The sequence below is a fragment of the Solea solea genome, chromosome 8 (assembly GCF_958295425.1).
Source record: "Solea solea chromosome 8, fSolSol10.1, whole genome shotgun sequence".
NCBI lineage: Eukaryota > Metazoa > Chordata > Actinopteri > Pleuronectiformes > Soleidae > Solea > Solea solea.
The window spans coordinates 21,275,993-21,301,588 of NC_081141.1; the positions used below are offsets into that span (position 1 = coordinate 21,275,993).

Sequence of the window (25,596 nt, forward strand, 5' to 3'; positions counted from 1 at the left end):
GAGCAAACTGTCCTGTCCCAAGAGATATGTCTGTCTCCACCACCTGTGGATGAAGAGACACCTGAAGCGCAGACTGTCCTGACTCCAGAGTCATGCCTGTTTCCAGCACTTGTGGAGGAAGAGTTACCTGAGGACCAAACTGTACTGATACTAAAGACATGTCCATCGCCTGTGAAAGAGGAGACACCTGAAGCCCAGACTGCCCTGACTACAGAAATGTGTTTGTCTTCAGCACATGTGGATGGAGAATTGCCTGAGGACCAAACTGTTCTGACACTAAAGACAAGTCCGTCTCCATCACCTGTAAAAGAGGAGACACCTGTAGCCCAGACTGTCCTGACTACAGAAACATGTTTGTCTTCAGCACATTTGGAGGAAGAGTTATCTGAGGACCAAACTGTACTGACTTCAAAGACACGTCCGTCTCCACCTAAAAACCAACCTGCCCCGATTCCAGAGACACGTCTATCTTCCGCAAATGTGGTGAAAGAGACACCTGGGGATCAGACTGTCCTGAAGGTGGAGACAGGGAAACCTTTGGCTGCAGTGGAGACTGATCTGTCTCAACAGGCTTTAATTCAGATGTCTGAGTTTGAATTAAATCAACTGCTGCATGAGCAGCAGATGAGGCTCAATGATGAGGAACAAAAGTACAATAACCTGACAAATGAGCTCGAGAGCCTGAGGAGCCACTTCACAACAGTGAGTCAGGAGAAATCCACCCTTGTTAATGAACTGTCTGCAATGATGAAGCTGGAGCAGGCTGTTGTTCTGAAGACCAAAGAACTAGAGAAGGCTCTTCAAGACGTGACAAAGAAACATGTGGTGGAGGATCGTCTAGCCACACAGATGAAACTGAAATCCGATCTCACTGCCGCACTGACCCAAGCCCAAAACAACCTGGAAGAGTTCAGTTCCCAGTGGGAGCAGGACAAGTCCCAACTGCAGGAAGAACACGCCAAGGAAACCTCTGAACTGAAGGCTGCTTTTCTTCACATTAAAGAAGAGGGAAGGAAGGAGAGACTGAAGTGGCAGAGTGAGATGTCCACTCTCCTGGACTCTTTGAACACCAACAACCAAGCTCTACGAGACACAGAGGAGAAGGCTGAGAAGTTTACAGAGAAAATGATGAAGAGAATTGCAAGTTTGGAGAGCACGATTCAAGAGGTCCAGAGCAAAAGGGAAAAGAAGGGGTCTGTGAGGAGACGACTGTGCGGCTTCTTAAAAAGAACTGGAGGGAAAAAATCTCACTCTCAACTCTGAATCGCTTTACCTCAGTTTACCGTTTAGTTTGCTTTGACTGCTTTTACACTTTCTCCCCTAACAGTATCTACACCAAACAAACAGGGATGTTCAGTGGGACTGCGCTATCGCACTTTAATCACAATCACGATTTTTTATGTTTCACAAACATGGCTGTTCCTGCGCCACACGGCTCCAAGTTTCAGGGTTGAAGTCTGGGCAAGTGTGTGTCCTCTTCTGTTATACCAACTGTCCTCATGCCCTCCTTCACGACACCCATGGACCTTCTCTGTGGTCTTCCTCTTTTCCTCCTTGCCGGCAGCTCCATCTTCCAACAACCTTTGTCCAATATATTCCTCCATCATCATCTCAACCTTGACTCTCTTACTTTATCTCCAAAGCGTTCAGCCACAAAACTTGACCAAATCTGAAGGTTTGCACAAAATACAACACCTCTTCCTCTCTCTCTTTATGTGTGAGAATGGGGAGGGGCGGAGGAACAAAGGTTGCTCATGTAGATTGTGTTTTGGTTATTACTTTGATGTCCACAGGGGGCGATAGACGTTCCATACTGTTAATTTCCAGTCATTTGAAACTGATGTAGTGTTAAAACCATTTTGTGTAAATAAAGGAAGACAGTGATGAAAATGTATTATTAACTCAGTTTAATGTACATTTCAAAATTCATTTTTTTAATGCACGAATGAGACACTGAAGGTAAATAAATCAAACTTTTCCTACTAAAATAGTTTGCATGGTTTTATTAAAATAAAATATGGTCATGCTGTGTACATGACAAAGTTGCAGGTTATAGCCAAAAACAAATAACAATAATACATTACAACTTTGGCGTCCCCTATCTCGTACGCCATGCGACATTTAAAAAAAAAAACCCTTCAATAACTTTAGATCCTCAACTGGTTCACAGTGACCTCACCAAGTTTCAAGATTGGTCTTCCTGTAGGACCCACTTCCAATTTTTGACCCTTTTCCACGCGTACATTTTCACCAGGATTGACGCGGTTGCAGGTCTGTGAGTTTTGGAGTATGTTCAGGCCCTCAAAAATGCAATTCATTTGGAGGATGACCCATTTAGGTCATTTAAGGTTATTTGATGATTATTATCAATGTTTTCCAAATGATTTTGTACACGGCAAATTAGACATTTCCAAGATATATGATGGACAAATCTCAACTTTTATTTTAAGCATGCTATTTAAAACACATACATCTTAAAAGGTACAGTGTGTAAAAGGCAAAAAATTGATAATTATTCTATGTTCCATTTCTGCCTAATGGAAATCATTTTAAATAAACTTAATACACTGGAACTTTAACTTAAAGGCTGGAATGAATGATGTAAATGTATTGTGGGTGTTGACCCAGTCTCTGGGAATGACTAAATCCCTGCTGTGTCCACAGTGTCTCCTCTGCCTCCTCTCAGACGTAGATTCAGGTCAATGGTGCTCAAAGATTTAACGTTGTAATCGGACAGTTTTCCTTCAGTCATCTCTCTGCTTTGGAAGACGAGCCTCTGTTGACTCTCTGCCACCCCCTCTCTGCACTGCACCCTGCGCTTGAAGTCGCTCACTGTCTCGTCAGGTGTGATGTCATAGGTGCTCAGCTGGTTCTTTTCGTTCCTCAGGAACACCTGGATGGAGACCGGCTCGGTCACCAGCAGGGACAACCTGGAGCCAGACTGCAGGCCGTAGGAGCAGATGGTCTTGGTGTCGTCGCTCAGATCTGTCCTCTGACCGTTCACAAACACCAGCCTCTGCCTCACAATGGGAATCTGCAGCTTCTCTTGGATGAGCTGCTTCAGAAATCCCACAGTCTGCTGAGGCTCCACCATCAGTGAGCGGGACGTCCCGTTCAACATAGTGATGATTATCTCCATGATCGAAGAGCTCTGAAAGACAGAATTCAAATAATCAAGCTGAGAAAATGAGTTTCCATGGAGGAAACAACATAAACAAACTAAACATCCACTGAAAAGAAGGAATGAAATAAGAGGAAAATACATATACAATGGTAGTAATATAATAAATAAATAAAACTGATAAGGAAAAACGAGTTGATGGAACAATGAAATTGAACATTTAAATAGATTCAGTCAGTACAAAATGAAACAATGAAATAAGACACATTCATATTCTGTTACTCTCAGGTCTGAAATAAGGCTGCTCTAGAGATGAAGTCCACAATTACCAAAGGACTTTTGTTGTAATTGTAAACTGAATGCTCTAGAGGAAATCTGATTTTTAAAAAGTAGCAATAAAACCATTGCAGCTTTAAAAAAATTGAACATTTCTTACCTTCTGACACTTGAGAGTAAATTCCTGTGGAAAACTTTGAAGATTTCAGTTGAGAAAATGTTCAAATATGATGCACAACAGCAAAAGATTGAACCTCTGACAAAGTGGGAACACAGATCACTGTTTATATACAAGCTCAGCATCAGCTGATCTGCACCCTCCCTTCTTTTCATAAGTTTCGTTTTCCCCCTCTGTCTGCCTGAGTTAACTTTCGGTTACCATTCTCTCCAACAAACTAAGCTGTAGTGGAAGCTAGGAATGTTGTTGTTATAGGATAGACTAAATTGTCCAAGTGGGAAGTTTGCCTCGGGCTTTACAGTGTGTGCAATATAAAAACAGGAAATACATATACTGACAATACATCTTAAGTAAAAATCATCTGCTCTGCTATCCAGGTGCTGAGGGTTTTAAATGAACAGGGAGACATTATCACAATCTGGATTGTGCACAGTCTATCTCCAACATCTGTGGAGGAAGAGATACGTGATGGGCAGACTGTCCTCTCACCAGAGGTGTGTCCATTACCTGCAGAGGAGACACCTGATCACCCAACTGTACTGACACCAAAGACGTGTCTATCTCGAACACTTGTGGAGGAAGAGACATGTGAAGGCCAGACTGGGCTCTCACCAAAGATGTGTCTATCTCCATCACCCACAGAGGAAGAAACACCTGATCACCCAACTGTACTGACACCAAAGACATGTCTATCTCCAACACTTGTGGAGGAAGAGACATGTGAAGGCCAGACTGGGCTCTCACCAAAGATGTGTCTATCTCCATCACCCACAGAGGAAGAAACACCTGATCACCCAACTGTACTGACACCAAAGACATGTCTATCTCCAACACTTGTGGAGGAAGAGACATGTGAAGGCCAGACTGTCCTCTCACCAAAGATGTGTCTATCTCCATCACCCACAGAGGAAGAAACACCTGATCACCCAACTGTACTGACACCAAAGACATGTCAATCTCCAACACTTGTGGAGAAAGAGACACATGAAGGCCAGACTGTCCTCTCCCCAAAGATGTGTCTTTCTCCAACACTTGTGGAGGAAGAGACACGTGAAGGCCAGACTGTCCTCTCACCAAAGATGTGTCTTTCTCCAACACTTGTGGAGGAAGAGACATGTGAAGGCCAGGCTGTCTACTCACCAGAGAAGTGCCTATCTCCTGAGGAAGAAGAGATACCTGGGGACCAAACTGTCCTGACACCAAAGATATGTCTCCTGTCATCAGAGACATGTATGTCTTTGTCAAAGGTGGAAGAAGAGACTCCTCAGCACCAAACTAGCCCATCACCAGAGAAGAGCCCATCTCCTGTGGAAGAAGAAACACCTGAGGACCAAACATGTCTGTCTCCCTCATGTGTAGAGCAAGAGACACCTGAGGAGCAAACTGTCCTGTCCCAAGAGACATGTCTGTCTCCACCACCTGTGGATGAAGACACACCTGAAGCGCAGACTGTCCTGACTCCAGAGTCATGCCTGTTTCCAGCACTTGTGGAGGAAGAGTTACCTGAGGACCAAACTGTACTGATACTAAATACATGTCCATCGCCTGTGAAAGAGGAGACACCTGAAGCCCAGACTGCCCTGACTACAGAAATGTGTTTGTCTTCAGCACATGTGGAGGAAGAGTTACCTGACAACCAAACTGTACTGACTTCAAAGACACGTCCGTCTCCACCTAAAAAACAACGTGCCCCGATTCCAGAGACACGTCTATCTTCCGCAAATGTGGTGAAAGAGACACCTGGAGATCAGACTGTCCTGAAGGTGGAGACAGGGAAACCTTTGGCTGCAGTGGAGACTGATCTGTCTCAACAGGCTTTAATTCAGATGTCTGAGTTTGAATTAAATCAACTGCTGCATGAGCAGCAGATGAGGCTCAATGATGAGGAACAAAAGTACAATAACCTGACAAATGAGCTTGAGAGCCTGAGGAGCCACTTCACAACAGTGAGTCAGGAGAAATCCACCCTTGTTAAAGAACTGTCTGCAATGATGAAGCTGGAGCAGGCTGTTGTTCTGAAGACCAAAGAACTAGAGAAGGCTCTTCAAGACGTGACAAAGAAACATGTGGTGGAGGATCGTCTAGCCACACAGATGAAACTGAAATCCGATCTCACTGCCGCACTGACCCAAGCCCAAAACAACCTGGAAGAGTTCAGTTCCCAGTGGGAGCAGGACAAGTCCCAACTGCAGGAAGAACACGCCAAGGAAACCTCTGAACTGAAGGCTGCTTTTCTTCACATTAAAGAAGAGGGAAGGAAGGAGAGACTGAAGTGGCAGAGTGAGATGTCCACTCTCCTGGACTCTTTGAACACCAACAACCAAGCTCTATGAGACACAGAGGAGAAGGCTGAGAAGTTTACAGAGAAAATGATGAAGAGAATTGCAAGTTTGGAGAGCACGATTCAAGAGGTCCAGAGCAAAAGGGAAAAGAAGGGGTCTGTGAGGAGACGACTGTGCGGCTTCTTAAAAAGAACTGGAGGGAAAAAATCTCACTCTCAACTCTGAATCGTTTTACCTCAGTTTACCGTTTAGTTTGCTTTGACTGCTTTAACACTTTGTCCCCTAACAGTATCTACACCAAACAAACGGGGATGTTCAGTGGGACTGCGCTATCGCACTTTAATCACAACCACGATTTTTTATGTTTCACAAACATGGCTGTTCCTGCGCCACACAGCTCCAAGTTTCAGGGTTGAAGTCTGGGCAAGTGTGTGTCCTCTTCTGTTATACCAACTGTCCTCATGCCCTCCTTCACGACACCCATGGACCTTCTCTGTGGTCTTCCTCTTTTCCTCCTTGCCGGCAGCTCCATCTTCCAACAACCTTTTTCCAATATATTCCTCCATCATCATCTCAACCTTGACTCTCTTACTTTATCTCCAAAGCGTTCAGCCACAAAACTAGACCAAATCTGATGGTTTGCACAAAATACAACACCTCTTCCTCTCTCTCTTTATGTGTGAGAATGGGGAGGGGCGGAGGAACAAAGGTTGCTCATGTAGATTGTGTTTTGGTAATTACTTTGATGTCCACAGGGGGCGATAGACGTTCCATACTGTTCATTTCCAGTCATTTAAAACTGATGTAGTGTTAAAACCATTTTGTGTAAATAAAGGAAGACAGTGATGAAAATGTATTATTAACTCAGTTTAATGTACATTTCAAAATTCATTTTTTTTTAATGCACGAATAAGACATTGAAGGTAAATCAATCAAACTATACCTACTAAAATAGTTTGCATGGTTTTATTAAAATAAAATATGGTCATGCTGTGTACATGACAAAGTTGCAGGTTATAGCCAAAAACAAATAACAATAATACATTACAACTTTGGCGTCCCCTATCTCGTACGCCATGCGACATTTTAAAAAAAAAACCTTCAATAACTTTAGATCCTCAACTGGTTCACAGTGACCTCACCAAGTTTCAAGATTGGTCTTCCTGTAGGACCCACTTCAAATTTTTGACCCTTTTCCACGCGTACATTTTCACCAGGATTGACGCGGTTGCAGGTCTGTGAGTTTTAGAGTATGTTCAGGCCCTCAAAAATGTAATTCATTTGGAGGATGACACATTTAGGAATGCATACAGGTCATTTAAGGTTATTTGATGATTATTATCAATGTTTTCCAAATGATTTTGTACACGGCAAATTAGACATTTCCAAGATAGATGATGGACACATCTCAACTTTTATTTTAAGCATGCTATTTAAAACACATACATCTTAAAAGGTACAGTGTGTAGGACATTGCAACGTCGATCAGTGAGGTTGCTCTTCCCATTCAAGCACGTAGGGGAACCTACGGTAGGGGTTAAGGTATTAAGTTTGTCAATTAAAAACATGATGGTCCAACATGGAGAAGAACCAGCTCCTGCTGTAAAAGTAAAAGGCAAAAAATTGATAATTATTCTATGTTCCATTTCTGCCTAATGGGAATCATTTTAAATAAACTTAACACACTGGAACTTTAACTTAAAGGCTGGAATGAATGATCTAAATGTATTGTGGTTGTTGACCCAGTCTCTGGGAATGACTAGATCCCTGCTGTGTCCACAGTGTCTCCTCTGCCTCCTCTCAGACGCAGCAGCAGGTCAATGGTGCTCAAAGCTTCAACATTGTAATCGGACAGTTTTCCTTTAGTCATCTCTCTGCTTTGGAAGACGAGCCTCTGTTGACTCTCTGCCACCCCCTCTCTGCATTGCACCCTGCGCTTGAAGTCGCTCACCGTCTCGTCAGGTGTGATGTCATAGGTGCTCAGCTGGTTCTTTTCGTTCCTCAGGAACACCTGGATGGAGACCGGCTCGGTCACCAGCAGGGACAACCTGGAGCCAGACTGCAGGCCGTAGGAGCAGATGGTCTTGTTGTCGTCGCTGAGATCTGTCCTCTGACCGTTCACAAACACCAGCCTCTGCCTCACAATGGGAATCTGCAGCTTCTCTTGGATGAGCTGCTTCAGAAATCCCACAGTCTGCTGAGGCTCCACCATCAGTGAGCGGGATGTCCCGTTCAACATAGTGATGATTATCTCCATGATCGAAGAGCTCTGAAAGACAGAATTCAAATAATCAAGCTGAGAAAATGAGTTTCCATGGAGGAAACAACATAAACAAACTAAAAATCCACTGAAAAGAAGGAATGAAATAAGAGGAAAATACATATACAATGGTAGTAATATAATAAATAAATAAAACTGATAAAAGAAATGAGATTTAAATAGATTCAGTCAGTACAAAATGAAACAATGAAATAAGACACATTCATATTCTGTTACTCTCAGGTCTGAAATGAGGCTGCTCTAGAGATGAAGTCCACAATTACCAAAGGACTTTTGTTGTAATTGTAAACTGAATGCTCTAGAGGAAATCTGATTTTTAAAAAGTAGCAATAAAACCATTGCAGCTTTAAAAAAATTGAACATTTCTTACCTTCTGACACTTGAGAGTAAATTCCTGTGGAAAACTTTGAAGATTTCAGTTGAGAAAATGTTCAAATATGATGCACAACAGCAAAGGATTGAACCTCTGACAAAGTGGGAACACAGATCACTGTTTATATACAAGCTCAGCATCAGCTGATCTGCACCCTCCCTTCTTTTCATAAGTTTCGTTTTCCCCCTCTGTCTGCCTGAGTTAACTTTCGGTTTCCATTCTCTCCAACAAACTAAGCTGTAGTGGAAGCTAGGAATGTTGTTGTTATAGGATAGACTAAATTGTCCAAGTGGGAAGTTTGCCTCGGGCTTTACAGTGTGTGCAATATAAAAACAGGAAATACATATATTGAGAATACATTTTAAGTAAAAATCATCTGCTCTGCTATCCAGGTGCTGAGGGTTTTAAATGAACAGGGAGACATTATCACAATCTGGAAGGCCATTCTGTGAGTTTACACCTAATAAAACTGTTTTAACAAACAAATGCTCAACTCGATTGAGAGGTTTTCTAGTAATAAAATACTAGATGTGCTGATACATGATGATAATTTTAATTTAACATGAATATGACAGGTTTAACAACCAGGCGGGCCAGAGCATTATCAGCTCAAATTGAGCGGGGTTTCTAGTAATAAAACAGTAAAAGTGCTGACACATGATGATTTGACTGCATTGTAAATGACATAAATACATTTTAAAGGAGATACACCCTCTGACCTAACACACTGTTCACTCACCATTTAGTATGAACTGATACTGAAACTTAAGAGGTGAAAATGACCAGCAGCTTTTGTTTTTTTCTGTTCTGCTCCAGGACATGATGAAATGACGTTTACCAAACACGGCGGATGTTTTTTTTGGCTGCAGATGAGCAGGAATTGACAGAGTATTTTACGTAATTTATTTCTTGGCACTAAGACACATTCATTTACTCATAAATATCAAGGACAAGTGCATAAATATCAGAACTCTGAGTGTTTCAGGAGGGCAGCCCTCTCTTCTCTCTTTGGTAGAGGAATATTTCCTGTAGAAAAGAAAAAATATAATAATGAACATTTAAGATTTTATAACATTTTGGTGAATTCAAGAATGGTTTGAAGGTCAATTCTCACCTGGTGGTGCCACAAAATATTCTTCAACTGTGTTTTTGGAGAGGTGAAGCAGTTTTTCAGCACAGTTCCCATCAGTCACTGCATCGTCCCTCAGGTATAACGCCCTGAAATGAACATAACATAACCACAGTGGGCTTCACAAGAGCTTGTGGTTGTTTCTCACTCACTCACTTCTTTTAAGCAAGCTGCACCATCATACCTGTCCTCTAGAACTGAATCCATTGGCTCAATACCGGTTGTGTCAACAACGTGAAGCTGATCTGCAAATCGAATGGCTTTCTCCAAACACTCCAGTCCCTGTTTGGTTCGGAAATCCACCAAGGCCAGTCGCTCCAGTTTGTCCACCAGGTCTGCAGGGATTTCTGTTGGCTGTCAAATCAAAGAGGTATGGGTGAGAAAAGACAACGAAAAAGATTTCCAAGTCAACACAACCTCACAAGACCCAACATGAGATTCCAAGGTGGAATTTCTGTCTTATTTCACATAGTGCAACTGGAGCACTGTTTCCTTGGAGGTGACGTCACTCCTCGTTCTGACATAAATGGAACGCACCATTAGTCTACCATGACGCATCTGACCTTTTATTGTCTACACTGTTTTATTATACACAGAGCAGCTCCTCAAATAAGTACACAGAGCTGCTGTAGTTCATCTGCTTCAAGGTGCTGAGATGTGATCTGAGAGAAGTGTTGGAAAGTTCTGTGACGGTAGTGGCCTTTTGGTATCTACTCATTGAAATGGTTAATGTCAATGAGCAATGAGCTATTTTTTCCTTCTCCATGTTTCTCAAACTGTGGCAAAAAAAGCCAGAAAGTGTCAATGTTGTCTGATTTGAGACCCAGCTAGTGACGTCATGGTTCTCCTTCTATGATTTACGTTACTGCCATGTGTTTGTTTGATTAGATATTTACGTTACAAAGCGGTTGAACAGGTGTACCTAATAAAGTGGCAATGAGTGTACAACGCGACAAACATTAAAGCCAGGTGAGGCGTGACGTCACAGTCAGGCGGAGGACATTACCGGGGGAAGTTGGTGCTCTGGTACTGGTTCCCATGTCGCAACCTCTGGTACCTGCAGCAAAGACGAGGTAACAACAAGATTTAATACATGTGTACACTGTCTGCTGAATAAACTGACCTCCACCACTGAAACAACAGATGCTAACCTTAGAATTATGGGGTGAAGAGCAGAACAGACGCTTTACATTAATGACGCGGCTCTGAAGGAACCTTCTCCTAGTAAAGTTGAAGTGTCCTTCGCTTTTAAGCAGGTCAAATGAAGACCTGGCACTTTTCAATAACAAGCCACGATATGCTGTCGCGGCGCCGAGGCTAACCGCCGACATTTCCACCAACGTCACAAAAACAGCTGAGTTTCACATGTGCAGAAACGAGTGCTACATTTTCCTCTTCTTTATTAGAAACCCGATATAAGTCAACGCTGGGGTTTAATTTATCTACTCGTGACTGAAGCTAACGAACTGCAGTGGCTAACTCGTGTAGCAAACTAAAGCGAGATGTCTGACTCCAACGTACTTCCGCCTTCGCTTCTGTGCCAGTACGTAACCGCGGTGAAGTATGTTTTGGGTTGGTTTGCAAGTGTTGTCGAAAATGTTGATCAGTGTTTACCAAACCTGGAAATGATGTTCTCGAATGTCTTGATTTGTCCAAAAATCAAAAATGATTCAGTTTGAATGATTTCTTTGTTTGGGGCACAATAATCGTTACAGCCCTAGTTGGATACACAGACCTCCAAATTGCATAAACTATAAACAAATTGGCGCCATTTGCGTTATTTTTGTAGTTTCCATATCAATAAAAATTGTGTTGTCTTAATATAATGTGTGGGCATTCTTTCAAAGAATCTCAAAGAAAAGGTCACCGCTGTCCCACTAAAACGGGGGTATTTATTTACGGTCCCTTAGTGAATCTTGTATTCTCAAATAGTGGGACGGGCCCCCTCTGGGGGTGCCCGGTGAGGTGTCAGAGGGGGCGTGAGAGGCAGGGCAGGACAACTCATACAGTGGTTTATACAGATAAATAAATACAAATGATGAGTTTCTCAATAGTATTTAAATTCAGGGGGGCGTGAAAACATTTCTGTCCTCTGGGGGGAGCATGACAGAAAATACCACTGCCTGAAGCTAACTTCACCCAACTCCACTGCTCACATCACTACTCATTCATTATTTAATATCTTTGATCAAATACAGTAAAATTCACACTCTGTTTTTGGAAAAATAATAATCATTCCATTTTTATTTTTTTATTATAAGAACATATAACCATATACATATAGAATTAACTCTCAGTATAGAATTTGACTCTGTAACAATACATATGTTGAGCTGGCCACAAAATAAAAAAATATTAGCTACAAACAAGGCAGCATCTGGAAGGGGAAAAAAAAAGAAATTGATGAAAGTATAAATAAATAAATAAATTGGTCAATACATTTTACAATGGATTTTTTTCCTACAGCAGTTAGCATTCACGTCAGGGAAAAGAACACCAATATTAAATGTATTTCACTTCACCACATTCAGTAAAGAACACGTCTTAATGAATCACACAAGCGGTAACTAACATCGGTAACTGAGAGCAATTCCAACTAATTTAAGGGGTTTAAAAGCATAAACTTCAAATTTCATTTTTGACAATCTGTCATACTTCACCTTTCATTTTCTTGTTTGCTCTTGCCTTGAACCAGAATAATGCGTGGAACAACAAAACTTTTAATTTGATCCTTGTGACTGATTAGCACCTGATTGTATGTGATCTTCCTATTTATAGTAATTCTCAAACTGAAATAAACTTTTGATTTAACAAACAGGTGCCAGACAATACAAAAAGGGGTCAGTAAACTGCACAGTTGACAAAATATACATCTGTCCACTCTCTGACCAGACATCCCTAAGTCACTTAGATAATCAGGTTATGATTCAACAGCTGATAACACAATATAATCCTCATAATTTAACAACACATTTTTCTCTTAGTCTAGTACAATTCACACATGACATATTAAGACATACTATTTGGTAGACAAGGCAGCTCAAGAGCATTAATAACACCTTTGGATGCTAAAATCACTGGCATGGTGCTGAAAGATGGATTATTATGAACACAACATGAGATTGGGTCATCTGTGAGAGTTGATTTAATTTAGGGGAGTTCACTTAAAAAAAAGTTCCTGTTTATGTTCTTTCCTTTATTAAGGGATGAGGATAAGGAGGTAACTTGCTGATGTAGCTAATATTTAATCTTGTAGGCTTTGATTATTAAAATAATTGATATAAACTATTATCACAACATAGTATTTATCATAAATATAGTCTCTGGTTTAATTCGGCTCTGCATTTTGGTTTTGAAATATGCAACTAAAATCTCCATCTTCATCTGAAAATAGTAAGTGCACTCGGACCAAGATCAACACTTAAGGGAAGCTAGACAAAATTTTTGAAATGAAACAGTTTTTTTCCCTATTACATTTGTTTTTACTTGAACATACTGACAATTATTAAGTGTAATATTCTCAGACACCTGTTGACAACACATTTAACAAAGTGGATATGGTCAATAAGGCTCATAGCAGCAAAACTGATTGTAAAAGGCTTTGTGTGATGTGTGTGCGTGTGTGTCGCAGTGGGTGCAAGCAGATGTTCTGGATTTGACTTTTGTGCTGCTACAGCCGGTCCTCCCGCGTTGCTTGGATGAACGAAAGAAGAGAAACAGCACCATCACTTGTTCTCAATCAGCATCTGCACCTTACACACCAGATCTCTGGCCTGGGTCAAAATCTGCTTTATGTTGTGATGCTCTGCCATTTCTGAAAGACAGAAGAAGAAGAACAGCGAAGGTGAAAAATGGCCTCAGTCATACCAAAAAGCAAAATACTTCTAATGTGACTGTTTACATCTGTAGTGATGCGACAGTCCTTTAGCAGACTGGTAATTGAGCTGATGACTCTACAGCTTTACACAAATCAAATGTTAATGTTAATAATTTATAACTGTTCGTCAAAGTTGGATGCGTCTTTGATTGAGCAATTGAGCATGTTTGAATGAAAAGTTTGTGAAGAAAAATCCAGGACATTCATACGGATTAGGGCCAAGTGTAAAAAAATAATAATTGGAAAACAGCCTGACTTCTTCTGAATTCTGGCATTCTGAGATTAAAGTCAGTCTGGCATTTTTACATTTTAAATTTTGTTTTCAAAAAAATTAATATGTGGCCCTAATCCTCTTCTGTAAGAGAGTGGTGGCCTCCATAAAGCAAGGCCCTTTCCTAAATTACATAGAAGGCTTATGCTAAGCAATATACACTCATACAAACATACCTATGTGTAGTATATAACATTTTTTGCTGACACACTGGACCATTTTAACAAAATGTGTGTGATGTGGTCTGTTTCACCATTAAAGAACTTGATGATATCAGTGAAGTCCATGTTGTTCTCCAGGATGATGTCCCTGTAGATCTCCACCAGCGCCAGGGCAATGAAGAGGACAAAATGACTGGAGGACACGTACTTAGCCGCCCATATTGTTTCCCAGATGGAAAACACATCCTCATATACCAGCTCTGGAAAACAAAGAACAAAACGGCCACTTAGGGATGTGCAGTATAACCACATCCACTGTCTACTGCTTTATCCTCCACATGAAGGTCGCCAGTCCATCGCAGGGCCAACTTATAGAGACAAACAACTACTTACTCACACCTACAGCTACGTCAGTGTACAATTAACTTCTGCATTCCCCACACAGGGATAACATGCAAACTAGCAACCACCTTGCTGTGAGGCAACTGTGCTATTTTGTAGTTCTACCTTTGAATATGCCAATTAAACTCTGGAAGGACAAATCCTTCCAGAGTTTAAATAACTGCAGGAGCCGTTAACGAGCGGGTGAGAGATTTGGCATTTTATCCAAAAAAGAAGAAAGGCGTGTGTCTCTGCTTCCTCTAATTGGCACAACGTCTCCTGGTCTGTACCCCCAATTTACCTCGCTTGAAATCGAGGAGAAACCAGCGGTAGCAGAAGTAGAAGTGGGTGTAGTCTCCGTTTTGGTGCATTAGCTCAAACAGCTCAGAATCCAGGATCTAAAGAGTGATGGGAAAAATATGTTATGTAAATAATGTATTACTTGACTGTTACTGTGTGTGTGTTCACTGTTGCTGTCTTACCTGGATTAGGGAACGCATGTTGGCGAAGTGAGTGTCCATGGCTCCTCCATGTGGGAAGTTTTGATTCATTCTCTTCATGAGCTCAGTGAAGCAGCTGAAGGCCATGGCCTCTGAAAGAAGGAAGCAGAGAGAGGAAGCCTGAGTGAAAAGGTGAGTAGGAGAACACTCCTAAGATGTTTTTATCCATAACTAAAAATACACCACATGTCAAGAGAGGGTGGAAAATGAGAAATGAATCAGTGTGTTGGGTCACCATCGTCCAGAATGACTAGAAGTGGAGCCAGCAGATCACACATGCCCTGTACGTAACCGATGTCAAGGTGCCTCCAGATATAGCTGTGAATGAACAAAGACAGAGAGGTGAACTTGAATGTTGCTCTTTGTGAATCTGAGTCATACTTTTGATTTAGACTAAAGCAACTCTTATTTTTATATATGTTGAAGTTTATATAATACACTTTCTCTGTCATTTAAATATAATCCAATCATCAAAGCATTTCCAAAAAAAACCCATGAATTTTGCCTTTACCTGCACATAATGTTGCGCAACTTTTCAAGGTTTGCAGGAGTGAAGTACCAGTAGTTCCTGTCACAGCGTTGGACGTCTTTCTCAATGCGGTGCAGATTTAATGTGTACAAGTCCAAAAGCTCTTGCTAAAACAAACAAAATGATGACAAGGAACACAACAATCTTATAATACAGTTGGTTTACATGAATGTACATGAATTGGATTTAAAAAAAAAAAAAATAATAATAATAATAATGATGTGAGCATACAGAGAAGCTACTCCCAGCAGGTTGTAGAGACGCCCCTCCATTTTGGGGGTCAACAGATCCAGGCAGAGAATCACAGTGGGGGTACAGGCTCTCCATCTCTGGCTCCTCAGACAGCATGGACTCGGTCCCCTCTGGACTAGGCTTTTCCCGCTCCTCCCCCTGCCTGAGTTCCTCAAAGGAAGACGGGGTTTCACAACGGCCCTTTCTGCTCCAAGGCACCATGGAAACTTTGGCTTTGGGGATTTCTTCCATCTCTATGGCTGAAGGAGACTCGTCCGATTCAGTCATGACTTGAGCCTCCTCTTTCTGAGAGGCGCAGCAGGCTCCTCTTGCTCTGGCATCTGAGAAAAGGTTTGTGTCCAGGGGAGCCACAGGATGCTGGATGATTTTCTCTTTAACCTCTGCTGACTCACTCACTTGTACCACCTTTTGGAGACTTTGTTCCACAGGTTCTCCCCTGGCTGGTGTAGCAGCTGCTGATACTATCACGGTATCCTGATTGGGTATCACTCCTCCAGTTTCTCCTGACTCTAAAGATCTTTTAATGTCTGTATCCAGGCCTTTATCTTCCATCTTAGTTCTCTCTGTTTTATTATGTTCTGACTCTTGAGCATTTTCCTGGTTTTTATTGAACAAACGTGTCTCTTTGTTGGCCATCGCCTGCTCGTCTTCCAGCGGTTGAATCATTTCATCATCTACCACCTCAGTCTTGGTATTTTCTGCCGTTTTGGTCACATCAAATGCGTTTCCCTCCTCCTCCTCTTTGTCTTTCACTTCAACTTTCTCGTGACTGAGCTTTTCCTCTACAACACCTTCACCCTCTGGCCCTGCAGCTTTGACCATGCCCTGTGATGTCTGGGGACCTGCAGCATATTTCAGTGATGTATCAGGTGCAGTGGCATCCTCTGTGCTGAGCGAACCATCAGAAAGGCCAGAGGTGACGGAGAAGTTGCGGGACGAGGGGTGTCCAGAGTCAGGAGAGCATGTTCCGTTCTGCAGGGCTCCGTTGGGCATCTTTGGCGCCTGTTTGGCCTCTTCCGTCTTGGGCTCCGTCTCAATCTGGTCCACCTCCTCTACGGACTCAAACACCTGAAAGAACAAGCCAAACGATAGCAGGCTACTCCAGGGGAAAGGATGGGAGGATGTGAAGAACTAGCAGGGGACAGGATGGAGGGATGAGCATGATCACGTGCATTACCGTTGTCATATAATGATTTCAAACTCCTTGCGGATGGTGTTATGGAGAACTTTTATTTACCTGTGTGCTGCTGCTGGAGTTGCTGTGCAGATGAGCCAGACTCTGCCTGTCTGAGCTCTGGGAGGAGTGGGACTAAATAATAAAATATATTCAGTGGTTATGGTTTTTAATATAGAACATTGTTTAATAGTCTTACTACTGTGCCTTGTATGTTGTGTTCACATTAAATGAACGCAGAAGAGGCTGAGATGTACTGACCCCTTACAGATCTGGTGTTGTTCTGATTGATCCAATCACAAGTGTACAGCTCTGGGTACAGGTGTGAATGTACCACATATGCTTTGACTTAGATAGCTTCCGGAGGTGACACTTCTGGCACTTCTGGATTCGATCTGGCCCAGACAAAATGGATGTGCTCCATGGATAAAATCTTTTTTTGGCAAATATGCAGTGCTCTTGGCAATTTGAAATCTGGTGGTTTTTATGGTCTGAATATCTTCAGACAAATGTGGGCCACTGCTGTGTGGCGACACATGGTCATGCAGTGGTCAGCTTTGGGCCCAGATCTGACAAACGGGAGCCCAGATGCCATCGTTTCACAGGCCAGATGAAAGTGTCACGTATTAGAGTCTGGGCTATAAAAATGTACTACCTGGGGAGGATGCACTCAAGTCTAATTTCTCTCACTTCTCAGTGTTTTCTCTACACTCAAATATACAGCCACAACGTTAACACTAAACGTCACATATTGATTTAAAAAAAAAAAAAAAAAATAGTTTTCACTTATTTCATGCCCTCCTTGCTCCACTAGACACTGATATCAGATCCCTCTGGATTGCTTTAGGTTCCTTGGAGAAGAGATAACTGACCTAAAAATGGTTAGTAGGCCAAAATGGAAGTGAAAGCAGAGTTACTATAACATTTTGAAATCCTCGCCTGAAAGCCTTAAAAGGCATGACACCTTAGCCGGAGTCCAGTGGCTTGAGCCCTCGTCCTCCACTGCACCGGTTGAAGTAGGGTGATCATAGGTAGTGAACACCTGTGTTTACGTCACAAGTCACATCGACAGGGAACTATCTGATCTGTCCGCTGAGATTGCAGACACAAAGGCACACGTCCGATTCATATCTGATTTATTTCCAGATACAGGCCTGAAACTGATCTGATGATCTGAATCCATGTGCCCCTCCCCCCCTTGCTTATGCCGTCTTGAGTCATATCTGATTTGTGCCACATGGGAGCACAAAAAATCAAATTTAGGCAATGTGAATGTATATTTGCATATGGAGTAGGAAAGTGAAATCACATTACAGGTGGTTAGAGTGGACTGTCCACTTGGGATTGGATCTGTCAGGACAGATTTATCAAGCATATCATGAAGCAACAAGTCATTTTTCTTAGGATCTTCTAGTAGCAAGTGAAATAAGGGCCCTTTTATTTATAAATTGTGAAGATCATGTCACACGTTATATGTATGTTTTCACAACCTTTCAAGAGCTAATCATTTTTGATTTGTAATATTGTCAATATTCAGGCTTATACGTGTATATACTGTTATTTTTCTGTAGTTAATGACTGACTGATTCCCCCCTTTCACCAACCCCAAACTCTGTAATAGTGCTGCTATACTGGCCTATTATAAATATATATAGATATAAAATAACCAATTAACTGTTTTTAAAATGTTTTTATGACTTCTCTTAGAGCCCTTGAATTGAATTGAATTGAATTCATAACACAACAACCCTCTTTCTCAGAGTGCCCGGCTAATCTGTGAATTATCATTCCAGTGTGACTGTCGGTGCGTGCTCCTGCTTCACCTCATTGCTCACAGTGGAGTCGTGATGGATCATCTTCTGACTGGAACTGTCTGTGCTCGCAACAGAGGAGCACTTTGCCAAAGCTGCAGCGTGCTGCTCCTTCTCCCGCTGGCGGACAATCTCCTCGCAGCCTAGCCACTCCTGCATGGTCTGTTGGTAGCACACTCGGACCTGTTCGTCCACCTGGGGTGAAGGGTGAAAGGTGAGGAGTCAGGGGTGAGTGGTTCTGTTGTAAAAATGCTTTGGAAGCAAAAATGTGGATATAACAAACCTCCTTCCTCTCGGTTTCTGACATTCCAAATTGGTAATGACCGAGCAGGAAAGGCCACACCTCTTTGCGCAGAGAGGGCTCCACACCGCCAAAGTAGACCAGACGAAGCAGCTCCTGTTCCTCGTCAGACTGAGGAAACAAGACTCGTCTTCAGTCACTTCGGTCACTTTTTCCTCGAGTGGAAGATGGAGCAATGAATGAAAAGTAATTATGATAGAGAAGATTTTCATCTTCATTTAGTTATACATATGTATAAAATAATTATAATGAATAATAACTACTTTGTCAAACATGACTCCAGGTAAATTTGACTCATAAAACTAATTAAGCCAATATGTCTGATGTCCATATAAACTGTAGATGTGGACAGATGGGGCCATTAGATGTGTCTCATGCACACACTGTTGTGAGACTAATGGTGTGAGCCGCATGATTAGCAGATGATGAATATGGATGACACAGAAGAGTGGCAAAGCCATGCTGCAAGTGGACGTGTGTGTGTGTGTGTGTGTGTGTGTTTGTTTTTTCAGCATACTGTCAGTGAATGTGAAGCGTTGGAGTGTGTGTGGGAGTGCCATCAGGGATGCTTACTCTGCAGTCCTGGAGGAACGTCTGCCACACTTCTGCGGTGAGTCCTTTGTAAGCATCACACGGAGCGTCAGGCGCCACAATGGTGTGATTGACGAGGGCCGAGAGATGTGTACGCACAGTGGAGAGGTGACGGCAGTACGCTAGCCCTAGTTCAACAACACAGGGAATTAAATGATGCCTCTGAAGAAGCTAGAGATAAAGAAATAGATACTAATATTTAAAGGTCCAGTGTGAAATTAAATATACTATGCATACTATGAATATCCTAACTTATTTGCAAAAGGAAAGGGTGAGTGAAAGAGTCCTCTGTTACGATCTGCAGTCTGACCATTAGATGTCACTGTTTCTTATACACTGGACCTTCAAGTGAATACAAAAAGTCATTACATACAGCCATAAAATGCCCGAGAGATGATCTGATACTTCATGTTGTCGCAGAGCAGCTTCAGAGGAGCCCTGCAGGAAGATACAGCACAATTTACTGATGAAATTACAAAAATAATGCAACATGACTATTCTCTATTCTAAAAAGGTCATTTTCAGTACATTGAGTGCATATTTATAACGTCTAGTTTTTAATTGTATCCTGAATATATGAATTATATCTAGAGTTTATTACACCGCTGTGGCTAACCTTTCTTAAATGTTAACGCGTTTTTATCCGTCTTGCTTATCACCTCGTTTTCCTCAACACATTCTCATGCCAGCGATGTAGTAAATGTCACATAATTGTCCTCTGGGTAATTGCTCTGTTCTTGCTTCTTTTTGCTCATTTTCCCAGTTTCCCCCTTTTACTGTTGAGAAGCTGTAGCATGGCACTGAGGGATGGCAAAGTGAGAGGGTGTTTCTGTACAAACTTTAGAGGTTCCCTGTCATGATCCATCTCAATGTGTTTCTAACTAGGAGTGTGTTTATCTCGCACCTCTCATGGTTACACCCCCTGGGTGTCACGCCGTCAGAAAAGCTCCCCTGAGAACAAGAGGAACATGACGACTTCCTGAGAGTGGGATGCCACATTGTAGCTCCCTGATCCATCAAGTCTGGGGGTGGCACTGCAGAATCCCCAGGAAAAAAAGAAAAGAAACTAGCATTATCATCTTGAATGATGCTCCAATTCCTTTTTTTTTTCAGGCTATTGAAACTCAGCTGGAAGCACTTTTGCATGAGCAGGATTAGGGTGATCAGCTGTGTACTAGTGAAAGTGCTGATTCCTGTTAGAGAGAAGATCAGGCATGCAAACTGGAATTAAAACACAATTTGGAAGTGTAAAGCCATCATATCCAATTACTTAATTACCTAGAGAATTAATGGGGTTAATTTGATCAATCAGTCGTCTCTCCATGGCTACCGAGTCGTACGGCAGTAAAAAAAGGCGTGACACAAGGGAGTGAGCAGGGAATTTAATAAGGAGACGCATCAATAAACTTTGCCAGAGGTGCTAGAGAGGCCACGAGGATATTAGATGCAGGGAATTTAGACAAGGCAAGCTGACAGATAGACAGACAAGCCGAGGTGTGACAGTGTTATAGCTGCCTCCTATGAGTGAGGGGGATTCTTCAGGACAGCTGCAGGACCTCTGGGGGTCAACAAGCGTCCCTGCTGTGGAGGAGCACTGTCCACTCAGTTGGGGGGAAGCGGAGGAAGTCAGACAAGGAGGATGAGTTACAGTCACTGTAACAAACAACATCTTCATAAACATAATCCTAAAAGCCCCTCGGGAGTCACTCATGTTAATTTGCTTCTCTGGGGCGAAACTCACCAAACTCTGATTGGCTGTTTGGAAAGAGGATGCGGAAGACGTAGTCTGTGGCCTCGTCGTCCTCCTTATCTGAAACTGAGTCTGAGGAACCCGATCCCTGAGGAACCCTATTCCGCAGCTTAGGAAACACCTTTCCCTGCAAGGAGAATATTAATCTAATTAAACTAATGCCAACAAGAGAAATAGCTAAACCATTAGAGCCCAGCTAAGCCATCCATGTGCATTAAAGATGATGAGCGTCTGTGTGCTTAAGCCCATTAATAGTGCCTGAGCATGTGTGGGTGGATTCTTTATTTAGTTGAGCTGTAGATACAGTGTAATTAAAACATTCATCCACTAAAGTATGCACTCTCTGTGTGGTGGTGCAGAGAGAAAACATTAAGCCACGATTCATCAGTATCACTCTCACCAATGTAGCCAAAGAGCCAGTGCAAATATATTTAAGAGCAATGGATTTATTGATTTATTGTGTTCTGGATCTGAATCCATAGCAAAGACCTCCTGCTCTGACCTTTCCCCTCTGGGACCAGAGCGGAGGGTCCAGCTGGCCGTGAGGAAGGAGGCCGTTCTCCAAGCAGGAGAGGAACTGGAGCAGATGGCCTCCTCTGGGGAAGCGAATTGGAGGTCTTTGAATTCCATCCTGACTGACCAACACCACTGTCCCTCCACTGTCCACTGCAGAGGATTAACAGGAAAATATATATATATACACACACATATACATATATATATGTTTTTATTATTTTTTTTACTTAAAAAATAATAATAATAATATGTTATATTAATTTTCCTTAATTTTACTTTAGGAAAATTAATATAACATGACACTCTGCCTAAATGACTCAGGGGAGGCTTTCAGGAGAAATTGTGTCCTTTTCAGAGAAGCCAAGCTCCAATTAGCTCCTCTGTAATTCAAACCATGAATATATTCATGATGGAATTTTGTTTGAGAGATACACAGTATCAGCATGAAAAGACAGGAATAATATAGTCGGTCATTGAAGTTGAATGTAAAATATTAGTTTCAGGACACAAGTTTGTTGTGGACCCACCTTGTTGATGACAGTGCAGGTACACTATCTCCTCTAGAGGGATAGTCATAGCATAGTCCCAGTACACACTGAAAAACAAAATCAGAAACAACCTCTTACTAGACTTCACAAACTTAACGGTACAATTCAAATTCATCAGTATGAATAAAGATTTCAAGGACCATTCATTTTACGGCTAATGAAGAAAGCATTGGAGAGCATGCATACAGATTATGCAGGCGCAGAGCTGCAGTGAGTAATCAATTTTTTTTTGGAGAGAGGATCCAGGCACACACACACACACAAAGGAACATAACATGGTTTGCTAGGGTTGAGAGATGTCTGACAGCGTCTCAGTCAATAAACCATCTGCCGACTGCTGGTGAGCTCAAAATAAGCCTCATCAGATCAGCAGCACTTGCTCTAAATACACAGAGCCCCCCACACACAAACAAACGCACTGCATTATTCAGCAACATCACAGTGCTAGACAAACATCTTTGAGGAAGCACAGATTTTCTTGGTTTGAGATGGATTATTGTTATCAAATGCAGACTCTGCAGGCAGACACAATCACCACAATCATAATCCATTTGTGGCTGGACAATTTTGCACCTGCGTTCGTAGTCCAAGTCTCCAACAGAGCCGTTCATGAGCTGATTGGGCGTCCACTTCAGGGTCATGATGTCAGCGGTTTGGTGCAGAGAGAGGTAACCTGGTATCGCCTCCATGTCGTCCCTCTGAAACAACCACCAGGATGGATGATTTTCATTTGACACGAGAACAGCATGGATATGAATCATAAAACTAGTTGTGCAGACTGTGCTGGTGGAGAAGTTAGACGTGTGCTGACACAGAAATAGCTTCTTTGATCATGAAAGAGAAAAAAATCAAGAGAAAGGGAATGTCGCTATTTTAGGGCAGGCTGGTGTTATCTGACATATGTAATGTTGAAAGTATTCTTTTGTTTTGTGACATAAATTATAGTTGGTATGTGAAATGTGTGAGGTGGAAGTTAAAGTGAATCATTTGTGAGCACACATGCAATACATTTATTCTTGTAATAACAGGATTTTTGATAAATTTGACAAAAAATAGTATGATGTTCATCGATGTATCCAAAGGTAAATGGTCTGTATAAATATGTATGTATGTTTGTAATGTTTATATAGCGCTTTTCTAGTCTTGGTGACCACTCAAAGCTGCTTTACATTACCATTCACACGCACATTTTCTGTAACCATTCACACAGTGCTGACACAGCTGTCGGGTACAACGTGGGGTAAGGTGTCTTGGCCAAGGACACATTGGCATACAGACTATGAAAACCCCCATTTAAAACAGTCGAGAGAAATGTTTGAATATAAACAAATGGATGTTACATTCAAGTCATTGTCACACCAAACACTGCTGAGTGACTCTTATCTGTTTTTCTTTGGGTGAGCTGGAGCCACGGCCGAGCAAGCGGATGCAGCCCATCTCTTCTTGAACCAGATCCACAATCAACTCCGTGCCAGATCGTGGTCTAAACTCCACCTGCCAGCCCTGACTCATGACTCTGCCTTCACATCCATCACGTGAGCCGAGATTACTTTTGCACCTCTACCACTCTGTTTGTCTCTTTCAGCTCCACATGACCCTCTGTGTTGCTTAGTATAGCCTTGTTTAGATAATTGTGTCACCTAGCAACGTGCCCATACAGCACACAGGAAGTGATTTGTTTTCTGTCTCATACAGTTGGAGCAACATTGCACTAGTAAAGCAAGTCTGGTGCAAAGTTTCAGTACTTAATGCAGTTTAACAGTATAAATGATTCTTGATTCCCTGTGTTGCCTTGGCCAGGTCTGATAGTATTGCTTGACGGAACCTGATTTCAGATGCTCAGCAACATTATGCTGCACAGCTTTTAACTGAGATATTATTTATAGCTACACAATGACATATAAAAAGGATCATTTACCGGTTGTACAAGTACGTTGTTTTTGCCGAACAGCAAAGTCGCCCTGTTGTTTTGATGCAGTGATTCCACATATTCACGAGCGGATGGCGAGGGGGAAGGGCGTTCGTCCATGCTGCTGCTGGAGTTCCGTTTCTGGATCTGACACACAATACATCATATCAGATAACCAACATCATAAACCCGCTCGGAACTAATAGCCATCTATGGAGAATTAATCACTGCTGGCCAGTCACAGGACAGCCATTTTACATTAATTAAACAAATTACCGTTTATTCATCATGTGCACCACTGCATCCTTCCTTTCACTTTCAAGACCAGTAATGTTTTATGTGGAAATGCACATTTAATAACCAATTACTATATAACTGTACTGTCAGGAGTACTGCAGTATTTTAAGATGTTCCCAGCTGACCTATTTTTACAGATAACCTGAAGACTCAGAAGTGTGATAGTCTCAGATACACTCTGTTCTCTTCACGTGTCTTTACTTGGGACACAGTGTGCTTCACCTAATGCCATAATCTGAGCAGGAAAGACGCAGAAGAACAAATAACCACTGGGTTAGATGCACAATTAAAACTCTAAAAAAAAACTGTACACATACTTTTAAATCTTAAAAACCTGCCTGGTGAAGTACTAAATTGTTACTTACACAAAGCGCAGGCCTTTTAGTGGGAGAATCTTGCCTACAGAAGCCGCCATGGATGCGATGCCTTTGCACCAACTCGTCGGCAGACGGGTCAGTCCAGAAGTGGTCGGCCGTCTTCATCTTTGTGTACTCCAAAGCACATGGTCCAACTGTGAGAACCAAGGGCAACAGTTACATACAGCAGACACTGGCTAAACAATGATCAGGATGTGATTAGTAAAGTATAAGTACTTAGGGTTTTGGTTCTCAAAATTTCTGTTTTGAGAATTCCTGCATTCTTCTATTGATAAACAGTCAATCCTGAATTTGTTTTGACACACTCCTGGATTTATGGCATAAATATATGAAGAAGGTCTAGTTTAAAAGGAACAGGTCACATACAGTAGCTCACTGTACCTGTTGACTGTCACTCCTCCTTCTTCCCCTGCATTATTGGGTCTGTAAATCCTACTCCTCATCACGCAGGTTAAATGTAGTCATTTACTATGAACAATAGTTAAATATATGTTTAAGAGAGCCTTTAGAACTTAAGTTAAATTGTTTTCCCTGTTATTCCTGAGACATAGAGACCCACATCAGTGAGCAGTGACGCTCCTGGCATTTGCTTCAGCCTACTGTGTGATACAGAGAGTGTGCACGGGCACACACTTCCAGTTTGAATAAACACTGGCTGCTGGGATTGACAAAATGACAAGTAGCAGAAAGTGTTACCACAACTGTTTCTAG

The 25,596-nt window shown here is 42.0% G+C and overlaps 4 protein-coding genes and 1 long non-coding RNA gene across 12 annotated transcripts in view; 1 reads left to right on the top strand and 4 right to left on the bottom strand.

The window, feature by feature from the left end:
- Positions 1-1,890: 1,890 nt before the first annotated feature.
- Positions 1,891-4,055, bottom strand: isg15 (ISG15 ubiquitin like modifier). The gene is made up of 2 exons (XM_058635241.1): positions 3,558-4,055; positions 1,891-3,151 (listed from the first exon to the last, which is right to left on the bottom strand). Exon 2 carries the CDS (start codon positions 3,137-3,139, stop codon positions 2,642-2,644), a length of 498 nt encoding a protein of 165 aa, XP_058491224.1. The 5' UTR covers positions 3,140-3,151; positions 3,558-4,055; the 3' UTR covers positions 1,891-2,641.
- Positions 4,056-6,711: 2,656 nt separating this feature from the next.
- On the bottom strand, positions 6,712-9,232 carry LOC131463578 (polyubiquitin-like). The gene is made up of 2 exons (XM_058635352.1): positions 8,509-9,232; positions 6,712-8,126 (listed from the first exon to the last, which is right to left on the bottom strand). The coding sequence occupies exon 2, from the start codon at positions 8,112-8,114 to the stop codon at positions 7,617-7,619; it is 498 nt and encodes a 165-aa protein (XP_058491335.1). The 5' UTR covers positions 8,115-8,126; positions 8,509-9,232; the 3' UTR covers positions 6,712-7,616.
- A 159-nt stretch (positions 9,233-9,391) lies between these two features.
- On the bottom strand, positions 9,392-11,170 carry gatc (glutamyl-tRNA amidotransferase subunit C). The gene is made up of 5 exons (XM_058635353.1): positions 10,792-11,170; positions 10,647-10,697; positions 9,825-9,994; positions 9,626-9,729; positions 9,392-9,537 (listed from the first exon to the last, which is right to left on the bottom strand). Exons 1-5 carry the CDS (start codon positions 10,969-10,971, stop codon positions 9,476-9,478), a joined length of 567 nt encoding a protein of 188 aa, XP_058491336.1. The 5' UTR covers positions 10,972-11,170; the 3' UTR covers positions 9,392-9,475.
- The window catches only part of LOC131463580 (uncharacterized), a 35,815-nt gene continuing 20,846 nt past the window's right edge, over positions 10,628-25,596 (top strand). For 4 of the 7 annotated variants that reach the window (XR_009241067.1, XR_009241069.1, XR_009241064.1 and 1 more), the window contains exons 1-7: positions 10,628-10,713; positions 13,272-13,484; positions 14,088-14,962; positions 18,579-18,810; positions 18,928-19,083; positions 19,410-19,507; positions 21,721-23,837. This is a non-coding gene — a long non-coding RNA (uncharacterized LOC131463580). The remainder of the gene's footprint in view (positions 10,714-13,271; positions 13,485-14,087; positions 14,963-18,578; positions 18,811-18,927; positions 19,084-19,409; positions 19,508-21,720; positions 23,838-25,596) is intronic. The other 3 variants (XR_009241066.1, XR_009241068.1, XR_009241065.1) reach the window with 3 other exon arrangements.
- The window catches only part of sgsm1a (small G protein signaling modulator 1a), a 29,493-nt gene continuing 17,211 nt past the window's right edge, over positions 13,315-25,596 (bottom strand). Inside the window, exons 7-25 of one of the 2 annotated variants that reach the window (XM_058635351.1) lie at positions 24,874-25,019; positions 24,221-24,358; positions 22,876-23,000; positions 22,282-22,349; positions 21,741-21,904; positions 21,230-21,365; positions 20,393-20,522; positions 19,862-19,926; positions 19,471-19,616; positions 18,880-19,008; positions 18,621-18,791; positions 16,849-16,920; positions 15,591-16,679; positions 15,342-15,466; positions 15,066-15,148; positions 14,813-14,922; positions 14,632-14,728; positions 14,042-14,209; positions 13,315-13,454 (exon numbers count right to left, since the gene is read on the bottom strand). In XM_058635351.1, the coding sequence (XP_058491334.1) occupies positions 13,366-13,454; positions 14,042-14,209; positions 14,632-14,728; positions 14,813-14,922; positions 15,066-15,148; positions 15,342-15,466; positions 15,591-16,679; positions 16,849-16,920; positions 18,621-18,791; positions 18,880-19,008; positions 19,471-19,616; positions 19,862-19,926; positions 20,393-20,522; positions 21,230-21,365; positions 21,741-21,904; positions 22,282-22,349; positions 22,876-23,000; positions 24,221-24,358; positions 24,874-25,019 (3,251 nt within the window). In that variant the 3' untranslated portion in view covers positions 13,315-13,365. Of the gene's footprint in view, positions 13,455-14,041; positions 14,210-14,631; positions 14,729-14,812; positions 14,923-15,065; positions 15,149-15,341; positions 15,467-15,590; positions 16,680-16,848; positions 16,921-18,608; positions 18,792-18,879; positions 19,009-19,470; positions 19,617-19,861; positions 19,927-20,392; positions 20,523-21,229; positions 21,366-21,740; positions 21,905-22,281; positions 22,350-22,875; positions 23,001-24,220; positions 24,359-24,873; positions 25,020-25,596 lie in introns of both variants that reach the window. The other variant, XM_058635350.1, reaches the window with a different exon arrangement.

Bases quoted from the DNA above. Each gene is read 5' to 3' on its own strand.
- LOC131463578 (XM_058635352.1), bottom strand. From the start codon at position 8,114: ATGGAGATAATCATCACTATGTTGAACGGGACATCCCGCTCACTGATG.
- isg15 (XM_058635241.1), bottom strand. From the start codon at position 3,139: ATGGAGATAATCATCACTATGTTGAACGGGACGTCCCGCTCACTGATG.
- gatc (XM_058635353.1), bottom strand. From the start codon at position 10,971: ATGTCGGCGGTTAGCCTCGGCGCCGCGACAGCATATCGTGGCTTGTTA. The intron at 9,730-9,824 runs GTATGATGGTGC...TGTTCATTTCAG, and splicing joins GATTCAGTTCTAGAGGACAG to GGCGTTATACCTGAGGGACG. The intron at 9,538-9,625 runs GTGAGAATTGAC...TCTTTTCTACAG, and splicing joins ATATTTTGTGGCACCACCAG to GAAATATTCCTCTACCAAAG.